The 16,851-nt window shown below is 38.5% G+C and overlaps 1 protein-coding gene across 1 annotated transcript in view; it reads right to left on the minus strand.

Annotated features, from left to right (window-relative positions):
* Positions 1-16,851, minus strand: part of TMEM232 (transmembrane protein 232) — a 389,554-nt gene that overhangs the window by 350,719 nt on the left and 21,984 nt on the right. Inside the window, 1 exon segment of the mRNA XM_060295515.1 lies at positions 9,623-9,756. Within this exon segment, the coding sequence (XP_060151498.1) occupies positions 9,623-9,756 (134 nt within the window).

Consider the following 16,851-nt stretch of genomic DNA (forward strand, 5'->3'; position numbering starts at 1 on the left):
GTTTCGTGCCCTGGTCTGGGAAGATCCCACATGCGGCGGAGCAGCTGGGCCCGTGAGCCATGGCGGCTGAGCCTGCGCGACCGGAGCCTGTGCTCCGCAACGGGAGAGGCCACAACAGTGAGAGGCCCGCGTACCGCAAAAAAAAAAAAAAAAAAAAAAAAAAAAAGAGAGAATGGAATAAAAGGAAGCTAGAAGAAGGCTGGATCTTGAGGATTCCCTTAAGCATCTGCATCAGTAATGCACTGCTTGTTATGTGCAATAAATAAAGCCCTATTTGGTATGCAATTGCAGTCAGGTTACTGTTACATTCAGAAGAACTAAAGCCTAGCTGATACATTTAAACATATTTACAAGCATGAAATTTAGAGTTGAAAAATCAGAGATGGAATCTTAGCTCTGCCACTAACTAGATATATGGCAAAGGGCAATGTTCATACCTTAGCTGAATCTTAATCTACTCATCTATAAAGTAAATATAGCAAAACCTACTTTTCAGAGACTATGAGATTTAAATGAAATACTCTATATAAAATGACTGGGTTCAAAAGGCTAAACTGAACTGAATTACAAAAATACTATTATTTCAAAGTCAATGGATATGAGTTCAGTAACTTTTTTTTTTTTTAATCTATGATGACTGAAGGAAAAGGTCTAGATGCTTTCCAAGACAAACAAAGGTGAGTCCTTCCCCAGAATATTCATCACAGAGGTTTCATGATAAGTTAAAGGAGAGGACAGTCTCAGAGTTCACAAAACTTCTTTACCATGAATATATCTCATAGTCATAAGGTTTTGTTTCTTCTGTTCCCCTTTAAGTCTGGAAAACTGTAGCTAACCTAGGGCACTTTCACTAAAATACAGATTGAAGAATTTCCATCAGTGTCAGTCACCTATGGTAGAAAAATTCTTCACCAGAAACACTGTTTCAACCAATGCTGCTGACTGCAAAATTTTCTATAAGGGAAAATGCCTTTGACAAAAATAGAATAAAAGCACCAATACTTATAAATTGAAGTTTATTAAAAATAAAAACTGAAAATCAATGCATGTAAAAAGAAGTTTTCAAATTGAATTAGGTTAGTAATTTAAATACAGTGTTAGCTTCTTTGTGAACTCATTGCAGGACACCAAGTCTCAATTACCAGTACATTGACTTACTTTTACAATGCCATGAAATTAAACATGTACATATAAAGTAATTTATATATATTATAGATGTCCCCCTAATTATGTAAATAAACTGAGGCAGAGGTTTACTGGCTTGTCTAAAATAACATAGTTACTTGATTTATTTTACTTTGTAGCTTTGCTTTTTTAATTTTTTTCCTCTTTAATATTTTTATTGGAGTATAGCTGACGTACAATGTTGTGTTAGCTTTTATTTATTTTTATTAATTTTTATTGGAGTATGGTTGCTTTACAATGTTGTGTTAGCCTCCACTGCACAACAAAATGAATCAGCCATACACATACAGATATCCCCTCCCTTTTAGACTTCCCTCCCATTTAGGTTACCACAGTGCATTGGGTAGAGTTCCCTGTGCTATACAGTATGTTCCCATCAGTTGTCTATTTTATACATAGTATCAATAATGTATAATGTGCAAATCCCAGTCTCCTAATTCCTCCCACCCCACCCCTTTCCCCCTTGGTATCCATACATTTGTTCTCTATGTCTGTATCTCTATTTCTGCTTTGCAAACAAGATCATCTATACCATTTTTCTTGATTCCACATATATGCATTATTATACGATCTTTGCTTTTCTCTTTCTGACTTACTTCACTCTGTATGACACTCTCTAGGTCCATCCATGTCTCTACAAATGACCCAATTTCATTCCTTTTTATGGCTGAGTAATATTCCATTGTATATATGTACCACAACTTCTTAATCCATTCCTCTGTCGATGGACATTTAGGTTGCTTCCATGTCCTGGCTACTGTAAATAGTGCTGCTATGAACATTGAAGTGCATGTGTTTTTTTGAATTATGGTCTTCTCTGGGTATATGCCCAGGAGTGGGACTGTTGGATCATATGGTAGTTCTACTTGTAGTTTTTTTAGAACCTCCACACTGTTTTCCATAGTGGCTGTATCAATTTACATTCCTATGAACAATATATCACTTGTATTCTTATACACTAACAACAAAAGGGCAGAAAGAGAAATTAAGGAAACAATCCCACTTACCATTGCAACAAAAAGAATAAAATACCTAGGAATAAACCTGCATAAGGAGGTAAAAGACCTGTACTCAGAAAACTATAAGACACTGATGAAAGAAATCAAAGATGACAAAAAATGGATGGAGCGATATACCATGTTCTTGGATTGGAAGAATCAATATTGTGAAAATGACTATACTACCCAAAGCAATCTATAGATTCAATGCCATCCCTATCAAATTACCAATGGCATTTTTTACAGACCTAGAACAAAAAATCTTAAAATTTGGATGGAGACAGAAAAGATCCCCAACAGCCAAAGCAATCTTGAGAAAGAAAAACGGAGCTGGAGAAATCAAGCTCCCTGACTTCAGACTATACTACAAAGCTACAGTAATCAAGGCACAAAAACAGAAATATAGATCAATGGAACAGGATAGAAAACCCAGAGATAAAACCTACGCTCCTATGGTCAACTAATCTATGACAAAGGAGGCAAAAATATATAATGGAGAAAAGACAGCCTCTTCAATAAGTGGTCTGGGAAAACTGTACAGCTTCATGTAAAAGAATGAAATTAGAACACTCCCTAACACCACACACAAAAAATAAACTCAAAATGGATTAAAGACCTGAGTGTAAGACCAGACACTATAAAACTCTTAGAGGAAAACATAGGCAGAACACTCTGACATAAAGCACAGCACAATCTTTTTTGAGCCACCCACCTTATAAAAAGGTTAGAAACATCAGCATTCAGAACAGTTTTCCTAGGTTCTCCTTACTCCTCTATATATGTTTCCTCTATGACCAAATTATTATTTTAAAAGATAGAATTAAAATGTCTCCAAGTTGCAACTCTTACATAGGGTTACTTGAAACTTTCAATAGATATTTCGGAAAACACTGACAATGTCAAAAATCCACACAATCCTGGAGACTGAGAATGAAACAGATGTCACTATCTTACAGGGAATGTCCTGTAAGATATAAAGCATAGAATTGATAGAGCTGGATTAAGAACAGCAAGAAGGAGTAGCCACATGCCACTTCAAGAAACACAGCAGCCTTGTTTCCCAAAAGAAGGTTAAAAGAAAAAAAGTAAAGAAAAAATTATCTCTACTGTCTACCATGTTTTTCATAGAAATAAGCCAATCCTTAACTTTGAGGTACTGAATTTTTAAGGAGCCAGAGTATTATCTCTATGCTTTTTATCCTCATCTCTCCATACTTATTCAGAGATAGCAACTTCCAGATAACAAAAGGATGGAAAACAGTGCTTGTGGGGATATGTGTGTAGGAAAAGGGGCCACGGGGTGGGGAGGAGGAGTGCTGTAATGGGAATGCTGGAGTGCATTTTCTCCTCACAAGTTAAATAGAAAAGAATAGGGAGAATGCAGGAAGTTCCCTATGATACTGCATGTGGAGTGTTGTAGCTTTTAACCTCTGTAATGTATGCTATGAACACAAACCTCTTATTTTAAAAATGACAAGTTTATATAAATTTTCCCTAGTTCTGAGATAAGTAAAATAGAAAATGGAGGAGAGGGCCCTACATGAGATGATTTAAAAATATATTATAGGGGCCTCCCTGGTGGTGCAGTGATTGACAGTCCGCCTGATGATGCAGGGGACACGGGTTCGTGCCCCGGTCTGGGAAGATCCCACATGCCGCGGAGCGGCTGGACCCGTGAGCCATGGCCACTGAGCCTGCGCGTCCAGAGCCTGTGCTCCGCAACGGGAGAGGCCACAGCAGTGAGAGGCCTGTGTATAATATATATATAGATATATATATTATAGCAAGGACTGAAGAGAATATCAGTCTGAATACTAAGAGAAGATCATAACTCTGAAAGTAATTTCTTCCAGGAGCCAGAAGACATTTTTACAAGACTCTTAAGCATCTTTAATAAAGCCCAGGAAGAACAAACAACAAAGAAAAGCCTTGATACTGAGATGAAAGGTGGTATAATAAGAAAACAAGAGGGTGCAGGAAATTAAAATTACAGAAATATAATTCAAATTCATAACGAAGGAAGTGACTGCAAAAAATGACACGTGGAAGGGAACAAACTTGAACAATTCTTCAATAATTTAGAGGAAGACAACCACTGGCAAACTGAGATCCATTACTATCTAATTCCTATTGAAACAACCAAACATAAAATAAAGAAAAATAAACCCACAGTACCACAAAAAAAAGAAAGAAATTTTAAGGGTTTTAAAACTATGAAGAAAATGTGATCTAAATGAAGGCAAACCTTTCCAATGCCAAGAAGCCCAAAGTTTGATTTAAAATGTAATGCAGGCATATATGGATTTTCCACCACCATGTAAGAAAAACCCTAAGCACAGAGAGGCAGGAGTTGGGAACACATGTGAACCACGAGCAATCAATGGAAATCCTCCATGAAATGTAGCCCAGTAGCCACAGCATCTGTGCACAGCTTCACACACTGGGGGCTTCTCTCTAAGTAAAGCAGAGGATTTGCCCCAGCAGCTTCCTAAGACGGTCAGTGAGACATAAGAGGAAGCATCTATCTCCTGACTACCAAATCACAAAGGTGTTTCTAAAAAATTCTGGATTGAAAATAAAACAGATAAAAAGGGGGAAGACTGGCTTTGAACATCTCATAATAACTAAAAGGTAGGAAACAGCATAGCAACATTTAGAGATTTAAAGAGGGGAATTAAAAATCTGTGAGCATAGAAGCCTATTTCCAGACAAAGTGTACTTAAACTTTTTAGGGGGAAAAATGGTGACAAATGTTATATTCAGCCAAGGGTCATATGTAATCAAGGGCCTGCCTAATGAAATAGGTCACCTATGTCCATGCTTAGAAATTTACTCAAGCCAGCCAAGAAAGGAATAGTATTTAACAGCTTAAGAATGGAAAATCCTAGTGTTAAATGGATGACAGTGAGCGGGAAAAATAGATACATTTTAATAAGTCAAAATTATTTTATAAATATGATCCCCAAATTAAATAAATATATAAACCACTCTTTAAGGAGAAGAATGAACATTTTAAGTAATGATTTAACTATAATGTTATCAGAAACTCAAGATTACATTAACAGGCTAGGGAGGGGAGAATTAGTACAAATAAATTAGTCTCAATCTTCACCGCACATGGAGAAGAAAGCAGACAGAATTTCTTTCCTGATTTTGACCATTTAGGAAAACTAGTTTAAAGAATATGTTCCTCTTGCCATTTCCTGATTTCTGACATTCAGAAGAGATGGGCTACGTGAAAATCTAGTCTTTAACCTGTCTGCTAAAAGGGTTCTTTCTCCTACACACAGAACATTCCTGGCGCACCAGGGAAGGTAGTGGGGGAGAATGAAAGGATGGAGTGTCGACAGGCCATGATGGCTGTTCAGAAGGCCTAGGTGCTCACTGATTGCCTTCTTCCAGGCACTTGGTCTGGCTGTGTGGCTAGTTGGTGGTAATTAATCCCAGTAACAGGATCCTTCTTTCAGTCTTTGTTTTTGCTCTTGTTTTTTTTGTTTGTTTGTTTGTTTTTAATCATGGCAATTTAAGAGACCCTGATTGGAGTTGCAACCCCTGTGTCATGTAAAAACAGGTCTTATTAAATAATCTTAAGATGGATAATGGTATAATCATGTTTATGTTGTAACCCTGGCAGCAGAGTATGACAGATTACTGAAGAGAAAACATAAGGCCAAGAGACCAGTTAATAAGCTACAAAAGTCATGAGACAATAAGGTCCCAACCCAAGGTGGGGACAGTGGGAGTGGAGAGCAGGGGAACTGCTCTGAAATGTAGTCAAGGTGCCCAAGTTGGTTAACTTAAGGAGAGGACATGTGTCAGGTACTGAGACAGAAATTCAGTAGGTAGGAGTTTACGAAAAAAAATCATTCAGATTTGAACTAGCAGGAAATGAAGTATTAGGGGAGATCCAGACTTTAAAAGGTGTTTTCATATTACTTACTTTATTTAAATCTCCCAAAAGCTCTTTGAGATGGCTATTACCTCTGTTTAACTGCTGAGCAGACCCTGTTCATAGGGGTCATGCGACTCAATCAAAATTAAACAGGTAGCAAGAGATAAGACTAAAACTCAGGCCTTCTGATTTGAAGTTGAATGCTTTTTTCACTGCACCGTAAGGTAGCAAAGCATAAATTATATATTTACCCTTGATACAGACTAAATGTTTACATTTAGCTCAGAGGATTGAAGGGTCAATAAGAAATCTCGGAAATGAATCAGAAGACTGAGGACCTTCACTGACATCTCAGCTCATGAAGAGGAATTATTGATGAAAACTTTGGTCTGAAGGGTTTTGGTTAGACTATCACACAACATTATAATTACTGGGGTTCAGGGAGATAGATATTGCAGAAGGCAGTGATGTGTCCCGAAGTAAAGGCCTTGCTGCCCATACAAAGCAGCAGATTCTTTGTTCAATTTATTTCGATGCAAACACAAACACTGTATGTCTGGAAAACACTTGCAATGTCGGTATAATTTTAAATTGTCAGTCTTTTTTGGAATACATTCATGGAGCGATTAAATCAGCTATTTTGCTTGGGAGATATAATTTTATATATTATACTGCTCTCCTGAAGTGCCATGCTGCATTTCTCAGCAGTCGCATTGGCTAATAATTCAATTATTAACACAATTCATTATTTTCATGTTCAATTAGAAAGCCTTTTGCGGTGGCTTGACCTATCTCCCCAGAGCAAATGGGGCAGTTCGTAAAAGGCCAAACCACAGGGTGGAGCATTGAGAGTATGAAGCATCATATAAAATTTAACCATATTAAATGGAAATCTGCCTTACACAAGCTGCTTATCTGCAGCACAAGGCAGCTAAACTTCCAAGATAAAGGCTGGTGCGTGACACTGGGAGCGGCTCGTGTATTCTCATTTTCTCTACTTCTTCACCCCATTTTATAATTTACTGTAATTAGTACATTTCCTTTCCTCAGTTTATTCCCTGTCTCTCGTCGAGCAGAGGTTGCTCTAATTCTGTGAGTCTTTCCTGGAGTCTTTTCATGGGTCCTGGGCCTATTCTTTTGAAACCACTGGCTTCTGTTTCTTTCCTTTTGTGCTGTATGATCTTTATAAAGGGGGTTATAAGGAGTCAGGCAGGTACACACATGATGAATTATCTGCTGATGGATAGCATCGGAGAAGGGCATATGAAAACCACTCACTAGTATTGGCCCAAGCACTTTTTGCCACTATTAATGAAATTTCTTTTGATCAATCAGTTGAATGGTCTCCCTCTGCATTTTAAATCTCTGATCATTTTTCTATCATGTGGTAATTTACTGATATGCATGGAAAATGAAACTGCTTACATTATTCCTATTAATAGTCACTTGGCATTGAATTTCAGGTCCTAAACCAAAGATATCTTCCACCAACTATCACAATTTTAAGGTTATCTGGTCTAGCAAATCCTAACAAAGTCTTAATCTACTATCAGGGCCTGAAGTCTCAATTTTTCTATTTAATTCTAAATATGTTCAGTTCATTTTTAAAATTTCTCACATGTACCTAATCTTAGGAGCACACAAGACCAATATTAAAGTTTTCCCATAAATGCAAAAGTATTTCTGGTTTGATTTTGATAATTACATCACAGTTTGTTTGGTTTTGCCTGGAATAATGACTTCTTGAAAACTGTATAGGCTGTCACATAAATTAAATACTTTTAAAAAGAAAAATTAATTTTTTAATATTTGATATAATGTTATCACTATAACTAACAGAAAATTTGACTAATAGAGAAGTTAGTCAAATTGCTAACTTGAAAAGATAAATTTTTAATGTCAACAGGTTATTTTTGTTTACTAGAGTCATCTTTTAAAAAAAAAGTCAAATTCTTTTCTTAAGAAAACAGTAAATAAAACTTTAAAAAAGAGAAAAAAATAGTAAATATAAGAAATACAATCAAAACTATTTGGCAGTGCTCTTTTAAGCAATTACCTTTTCCAGTCTATTATGAACAGTCACTGTGTTTCACCATTTTTTTCCATTTACTCCTCTGTTCATTCAGCATTGTCTAAACACTGACTTTCCCTCCCATGCTTGATTTCCACAATGTCCTCCCAGAAAAAGAAGTCAGGATTCAGTGACAAGATGCCTTTAAGCAGTTACCTCCTTAATAATGAAGCCAGAATGAAAGCGGGATGATATACCAAAAAGAATGGTATGCTGGACCTTGAAATCTGGTTCCAGTCACCAGTAAGCCTAATAAACTTGGCCTCAGTTTCTTCATTTGTAAAGTAAGAATAATCTTGTATTATCCCTAAAACCCCTAAATCTATTAAATACTAAGTTTAAAAAAAAAAAAACCTATCAAAGAGAAATAATTGAAAAATTAAATTAAATCAAGTTTGATGCAACATAGTAAAAATGAAAATTGGTTAAAGAAACAATTTCTTGACTTTCAGAATTAGATATTCTTAATCAGCCACTTTTACTATCTCAGCAGTTATCTAAACATGTTTATTTGGTAATTATTAGAATACCTTGAAAATAAACTGACAAAGTCATGCAATATTTACTTTTATATGTTGAAATATAATTTGCTATTTTTAAATCAAGTTAGAGTCTTCCAAGACTCTAAAATAGGCTATTTCAAGGGAATTAGACATGCTCTAAGCCATTCTCCAGAAATGTTTACTTGATCTAGAATCCCCAAAATATCCAAATGAAACTGGAAAACAGCTTTTGTCCAGAAGAAATATACCAGATTCTTAGAATTTACATATACAATTGGTTGTGCAGAGTGGGCTTGCCAGAGACTTAAAAACTGGAAGTAATTTTAAGAAAAACATATGAATTTTCAACTTGCTATGGCACAACATATTATTGTTATTGTTAGTAGTGGAAAAGGAATTCAAATCTCTGATCATCCTCAATATTGCAAAGGGATATCCTCCGACCAATTTCCTCAGAAATACTCCTTTAAAATTCTTCTTTCCTCCATTAACCCATGCCCTCTTTTGTAGTAATTTAAGACTTCTGTTTCCCTTTTCAAATTAACATATGTATAGGAGGAAACTAACACTTATCAGTCATTTCTCTTCTACTTTACAAATAAGGCATAAAGAAACAGAATCTTAGTATATTTCCTCCAAGGATAATAAGCTGCACTTCATTGTTGTTTAACAACTTGGAAAATAAAAGATGTTTTAAATGTGGGAATGAAGTTTCAATAGCAAATTTCCTTTAATAAAGATAAACAACGCAATACAAGCATGCTCATCTAGCCAAAAAAAAAAAAAAAGAAAAATTTATTGATGAAATGAACTAATACAAAATATATAAATTGCCCTTGCCTTTGGAACTGAGATTATAAATTTTTTTCATAGTCAACTAAGGTGTGATTAACATTTAAGCACAAAGGTTATTTAACATTTAAACACAAAGGTTTCCCCATGAGTTACTTTGGATTTATAGGATCCCTCTTACCAGTGTTTCTCTTGAAGCTGTGTTTTATGAAAGATGAGATGTTCAAGCACCTTATTCAACTGGGGATTATTCTTCTGAACACAAATCCAGGCAGCAACACAGTGCCAGAGCAGGTGGTTAATTTCATATCCTTCCTGATTAAGTTGCAAATGTTCCTGTAAATAAAATATATCTGAGAACAAGTTCTTTGACTTGAATAAACAAGAAAATAAATTTTAAATGCATATTTTTTCTACACCATGTTACACCAAGTAGAGCAATTTAAATACATTTTTGTAAGTATATATAGTTAATCTGAACTTAATTCTTAATATATTCTCACATGGATCCCTTGTGTTCAATGACATCAGTTCCACAATGTGACAAAAATCCTGTATCTGCTAAGGGACAACTATTAGACACAATTGTGCTTCTTAAAACCTAGTTCTCCCTGACACCTGGGGGAGGGAAGAGGGGAAAGTTTGAACAATGATCAAACAGCAAATTGGGTTTTAAAATGTGGATTTTCACTTTAAGGACCAAAATATTGCCTAGCTGGATGTGGTCAATGTCTGCAAAGTAACTATTTTAAAAGGCTACAAAATCAGAAAACAAATGGGCTATTTGTTTTTTTCTTAGAGTGCTTCCTAACAGTTTCATAGACTTAACTGATCTGCTAAAGTAACTGGTACAAAGAAACTTGATTTTATTTTTAGACACAGCACTCCCATTGAATTTTTGTCAACAGTAAAGATTCAAATACACATCCTGTGATATGTACTCAAATTACTAATTTAGCTGATATTTTATTCTTTTATGCTCAAAACAAACACTTAAAGAGATTCCAAAGGATTTTACAATTCTCATTTACTATACAAAATAACATCAAGACTATACTTAAAGTTTTCACGTTGAGTACTCTTAAGAGAGAAAGCCAGAAGTTCATATATAAATTTTAAACTAAGTTTAAAATTTTAAACTTAGTTTTAAGTTTCTAGTCAACTGCTTATTTAAGTCTCACAGATGTGTATTGATTTACATTATGTCAGGAACACAGACGCTGGCAATAAAGGCAGGAGTAAGATAAAGTCTCTGCACAAGGCTACCGACTCAGGGGAAAAATCATCCACAAAAGCAAATGGAAACCAGTCGGTGTTTAGAATGTTAGAATTTCCCAAAAAAAAGCTTTATTCTAAAATAATGTAAGACATCATACTGAGACATGCAGACTTCAGTATATGTACATATTTCATCTAAATAACTCAATTTTCTGCTTTGTGGTAGAGTCTCCCCCAAAAGTGGAACCCATATAAATGAAATTCTTTTCTCAAATTGCTCTAGCAGTCTGAGCCTGGATGCCTGACATCCCTCATGTTGCAAACATTCTGAATACATATATAGGTAGATATGTTTTGAAACTTGTGGACAGCTTGACTAATTAATTTAAAACAATCAATACTTTGTTTTTTTTTTAAATCATGTGTTGTGCATTGCATGGCTAGAGACCATTCAGTGAGGTCAAAAATTCTCGTTAACAAACTTATACACCATCACCAGAGAAAATTCCCAAAAGCCTTTGGTAAAGAAATGATCAGGATTTAGATAATGAAGAATATTTAAGCTTGATTTTTAATTTTATATGATACCATTTTTACTTATCACTGAAAAAGAAAAAAGAAGCCTCTGACTTCCGGAACTGACTTGACATCAATATTACTACAAGCTGGTCTGGCGCTCACAGGTCATTTTGTTCTCCTGCTGGATATAAACTCACGGAATATCAACCTCAGACAATATTGCTCTGATAAATACACAAAGCCACTTGATATTTTTGTTTCTAAGCACAGACAAAAAGTCACGGTGCCACCCACAAAATACCCAATCAGAATTGCCCCTACTTTCTGGCAGCATCAAATCTAAAGAGAATCCCTGCTTCTTTAGAGCCTCCCCCAAATCACCCAACCAAAGTCCAAATCCTATAATAGATTTACGCTAGCACCCTCTAACTGAGACATCACATAGTCCTCTGGGTGTGTGTTCTCTCTCTGCAACAAATAATAAAACCAGTTTTCCCAACTGCATGTGTGCTCCTGAAGGGTCTTTGAACCCGCCACACCTGGGAATTTTCCAAATAAGTGAGGCTTCTCTCTTATCCTTATGCATTATATCCTTATATATTTCAAGTATTTGCATGGAAATTCTGCTAAAGTTTCTTCCCTGCTTTTTACTGTTTTCAAAAGAAAAAATGTATTTGCCTAACTAGAATGAATTAATATAATAATGATGGTGACGTGATATAATACAATCAACACATACATCATCAGTGTAGCAGACCAAGAGGAAGCAATGCTCTGAGAACTATTAGGTGGTGTAGAGTTCTTTGCCTTTACACTAAATCAGTCCCACCCAAGGTGTGGTTGGCAGATACATCCCCTCTGCAAACTGTTAACTAGAGTACAGAAATAAAGAATATATATTTAGAAACTTTTACAAAATTTGACAGTTAATTTTCTTTTCAGTCTAGTAAAAAAATTAATGCCTATATATTTATTTCTTTTTAATAATTTACTATTATTGTAGTTTTAAAAGTATCAGTCTGTGACGGTCTGGAAAATTCCTTAAAAAATTGTAGAGGGATTTTTACCCTCTACACAGTTTGAAAAGCACTGCGCACTGCATTAAATTACTCCCAGAGAACTAGAACTTATTTTTCCCCTTCCATCTTTTTGGTGTGTGTGGGGGGGTGCTTTATGACCACTTCCTATAGTTCTTTCATCTCCCCCACTTGCTGCCCAGGTTTCGGCTATGCTGGTTTGCAAACTGGCCCCCATACATGGAGAACAAGGTTGGGGAAGACCTGAGAAAGAGGCAGGCCACTCCAGATTGGCAGGTGGCAGTTCAACAAGCAAGGAAACTTACACAGGAGGTTTCTCTTCGGCAGCTGCAAGAGAGAAGATCTCCACACCTGCCCTCCAGAATCTTAAGGTTTATGTAGATGCTTTAACTAGGTTCAATCACCTATACCATCCAAATGGTCTCAGCAACACATTACGGTCTCAAGGCTGCATCCTTGGAACCAGCTCCCACTGTGGAAACAGTGGGCAGAGCGTACATTCTAAAGACAGAAAGCCCACCTACCAAAGTGTTGCCAATCTGCTGTTGGCTGAGAACTCAGATAACCCTATCAGCTTGAATTTTGTGCAAATCTGAGAAGCTCTGAGTGTCTGACCAGGCTCTCTTTGATAACAAAACTGAACTCTGAAGCATGGGCTCTATTGTGGCTGCTCGAAGACAGCTTTTTGAGTTTCATCCTTGTTTTCAGTTATTTGGGGGATAGCTAACATTGCCATGATAGGACCCCTCAATACAAATATATTACCTGAATAACAGGGCATGAATCATAGGATAATGCTCCTAATTTTAAAGAGCCTGTGTCTCAGTCTAACCCAATTCCTAGTAACCATCTATAATTACAGTACAGCATAAAATGTCCCAAATTTAGATAGTGCCTTTAGCTTACTGAGTACTGTACTTAAAGCACTAAAGGATGAGACTGCTAATACATTTGAATGTAAATCCTTTATGTTTCCTAGTTTTCAGAAAACTATTTGTACAATACTTTAGGATGGATGCAACTATTTAGTAAACGGTCTACTGCATTTTTGTGGAATTTGAATCTACCTACTCCAAAGAACCATGTTATTATTATAATGTGACAAGTGTGCTTAACAAATTCAGCTTTGCTAGTGAGCAAAGGACAGAGTGGAAAACCCAATCCAGTGTTCAGGCTCTGCAATTCACAGAGCCAATTAAAGTGTACCATTTGGAGTTCGGCTGCCGCTGCTAGGGCCCGAAGGCGTGGTTGCCATCCCCGAATGGTTGGCTCTAGCTGTTTGGAGAGGCATTAAAAAGGATTGGAGGAGAAGGCGGAAGATGGCGGAAGAGTAAGACGCGGAGATCACCTTCCTCCCCACAGATACACCAGAAATACATCTACACGTGGAACAACTCCTACAGAACACCTACTGAAGGCTGGCAGAAGACCTCAGACCTCCCAAAAGGCAAGAAACTCCCCACGTACCTGGGTAGGGCAAAAGAAAAAACAGAGACAAAAGAATAGGGACGGCACCTGCACCAGTGGGAGGGAGCTGTGAAGGAGGAAAAGTTTCCACACTCTAGGAAGCCCCTTCGCGGGCGGAGACTGCGGGAGGCGGAGGGGGGAGCTTCGAGGCTCCGGAGGAGAGCACAGCAACGGGTGCGGAGGGCAAAGCGGGGAGATTCCCGCACAGAGGATCGGTGCCGACCGGCACTCACCAGCCCGAGAGGCTTGTCTGCTCACCCGCCGGGGCGGGCGGGGCTGAGAGCTGAGGCCGGAGCGCAGGGAGAGGACTGGGGTTGGCGGCTTGAACATAGCCTGAAGGGGTTAGTGCACCACAGCTAGCCGGGAGGGAGTCCGGGGAAAAGCCTGCACCTGCAGAAGAGGCAGGAGACTTTTCCTTCCCTCTCTGTTTCCTGGGGCGTGAGGAGAGGGGTTTAAGAACGCTGCTTAAAGGAACTCCAGAGACGGGCGCGAGCCGCGGCTGAAAGCGCGGAATCCAGAGACGGGCGCGAGCCGCGGCTGAAAGCGCGGAATCCAGAGACGGGCGCAAGCCGCGGCTAAAAGTGCGGACCCCAGAGGCGGGCGGGAGACGTTAAGGCTGCTGCTGCCGCCACCAAGGGGCCTGTGTGCGAGCACAGGTCACTCTCCACACCCCTCTTCCGCGGAGCCTGTGCAGCCCGCCACTGCCGGGTTCCCGGGATCCAGGGACAACTTCCCCAGGAGAGCGCACAGCGCGCCTCAGGCTGGTGCAAAGTCACGCCGGCCTTTGCCACCGCAGGCCCGCCCCGCACTCTGTGCCCCTCCGTCCCCGCCGGCCTGAGTGCGCCAGAGCCCCCAATCAGCGGCTCTTTTAACCCCATCCTGTCTGAGCAAAAAACAGACGCCCTCCAGCGATCTACACGCAGTGGCAGGGCCAAATCCAAAGCTTAGCCCTGGGAGCTGTGAGAACAAAGAAGAGAAAGGGAAATCTCTCCCAGCAGCCTCAGAAGCAGCGGATTAAAGCTCCACAATCAACTTGATGTACCCTGCATCTGTGGAATACCTGAATAGACAACCAATCATCCCAAATTAAGGAAGTGGACTTTAGGAGCAAGATCTATGATTTTTTCCCCTTTCCTCTTTTTGTGAATGTGTATGTGTATGCTTCTGTGTGAGATCTTGTCTGTATAGTCTTGCTTCCACCATTTGTCCTAGGGTTCTATCCGTCCATGTTTTTTTTTTTAATTTTTTTTCTTAATAATTAATTTTAATAACCTTATTATACTTTACCTTCATTCTTTCTTTCTTTCCGTCCTTCCTTCCCTCCTTTAGACAACGAATCATCCCAAATTGAGGAGGTGGTCTCTGACAGCAAGATTTAGGATTTTTCCCCATTTACCTCTTTTAGTGAGGGTGTATGTGTATGCTTCTGTGTAAGATTTTGTCGGTATAGCTTTGCTTCCAACATTTGTCCTAAGGTTCTTTCCGTCCCTTTTTTTTTTTCTAAATAAGAAGTTTTTAATTCAATAACTTTATTATACTTTATTTTATTTTTACTGTATCTTCTTTCTTTCTGTCTTTTTTCCTTCTTTCCCTCCTTCCTTCCTTCCTTCCTCCCTCCCTCCCTCCCTCCTTTCTTTCCTTCTTGCCTTCTTTCCTTCTTTGCTTCTTTCTTTCTTTCTTCCTTCCTTCCTACCCTCCTTTCCTTCTTTCTTTCCTCATACTTCTACTAATTCCCTCTACTTTTTCTCCCTTTTATCCTGAGCCTGTGGATGAAAAGCTTTTGGTGCTCCAGCCAGGAGGCAGGGCTCTGCCTCTGAGGTAGGACAGCCAACTTCAGGACACTGATCAACAAGAGACCTCCCAGCTCCACATAATATCAAACGGCGAAAATCTCCCAGAGACCTCCATCTTAACACCAGCACCCAGCTTCACTCAACGACCAGCAAGCCACAGTGCTGGAAAACCTATGCCAAACAACTAGCAAAACAGGAACACAACCCCACCCATTAGCAGAGAGGCTGCCTAAAATCATAATAAGGCCACAGACACCCCCAAACACACCACCAGACGTGAACCTGCCCACTAGAGAGACAAGATCCAGCCTCATCCACCACAACACAGGCACTAGCCCCCTCCACCAGGAAGCCTACACAACCCACTGAACCAACCTTAGCCACTGGAGACAGACATCAAAAACAGGAGGAACTACAAACCTGCAGCCTGCAAAAAGGAGACCCCAAACACAGTAAGATAAGCAAAATGAGAAGACAGAAAAACACACAGCAGATAAAGGAGCAAGATAAAAATGCACCAGACCTAACAAATGAAGAGGAAATAGGCAGTCTACCTGAAAGAGAATTCAGAATAATGATAGTAAGGTTGATCCGAAATCTTGGAGATAGAATGGACAATAGATTGGACAAAATGCAAGAATCAGTTAACAAGGACCTAGAAGAACTAAAGATGAAACAAGCAACGATGAACAACACAATAAATGAAATTAAAAGTACTCTAGATGGGAGCAATAGCAGAATAACTGAGGCAGAAGAACGGATAAGTGACCTGGAAGATAAAATAGTGGAAATAACTACTGCAGAGCAGAATAAAGAAAAAAGAATGAAAAGAACTGAGGACAGTCTCAGAGACCTCTGGGACAACATTAAACGCAACAACATTCGAATTATAGGGGTTCCAGAAGAAGAAGAGAAAAAGAAAGGGACTGAGAAAATATTTGAAGAGATTATAGTTGAAAACTTCCCTAATATGGGAAAGGAAATAGTTAATCAAGTCCAGGAAGCACAGAGAGTCCCATACAAGATAAATACAAGGAGAAATATGCCAAGACACATATTAATCAAACTGTCAAAAATTAAATACAAAGAAAGCATATTAAAAGCAGCAAGGGAAAAACAACAAATAACACATAAGGGAATCCCCATAAGGTTAACAGCTGATCTCTCAGCAGAAACCCTACAAGCCAGAAGGGAGTGGCAGGACATACTGAAAGTGATGAAGGAGAAAAACCTGCAGCCAAGACTACTCTACCCAGCAAGGATCTCATTCAGATTTGATGGAGAAATTAAAACCTTTACAGACAAGCAAAAGCTGAGAGAGTTCAGCACCACCAAACCAGCTTTACAACAAATGCTAAAGGATCTTCTCTAGGCAA

Source organism: Globicephala melas, chromosome 3 (assembly GCF_963455315.2).
Source record: "Globicephala melas chromosome 3, mGloMel1.2, whole genome shotgun sequence".
NCBI classification, from domain to species: domain Eukaryota; kingdom Metazoa; phylum Chordata; class Mammalia; order Artiodactyla; family Delphinidae; genus Globicephala; species Globicephala melas.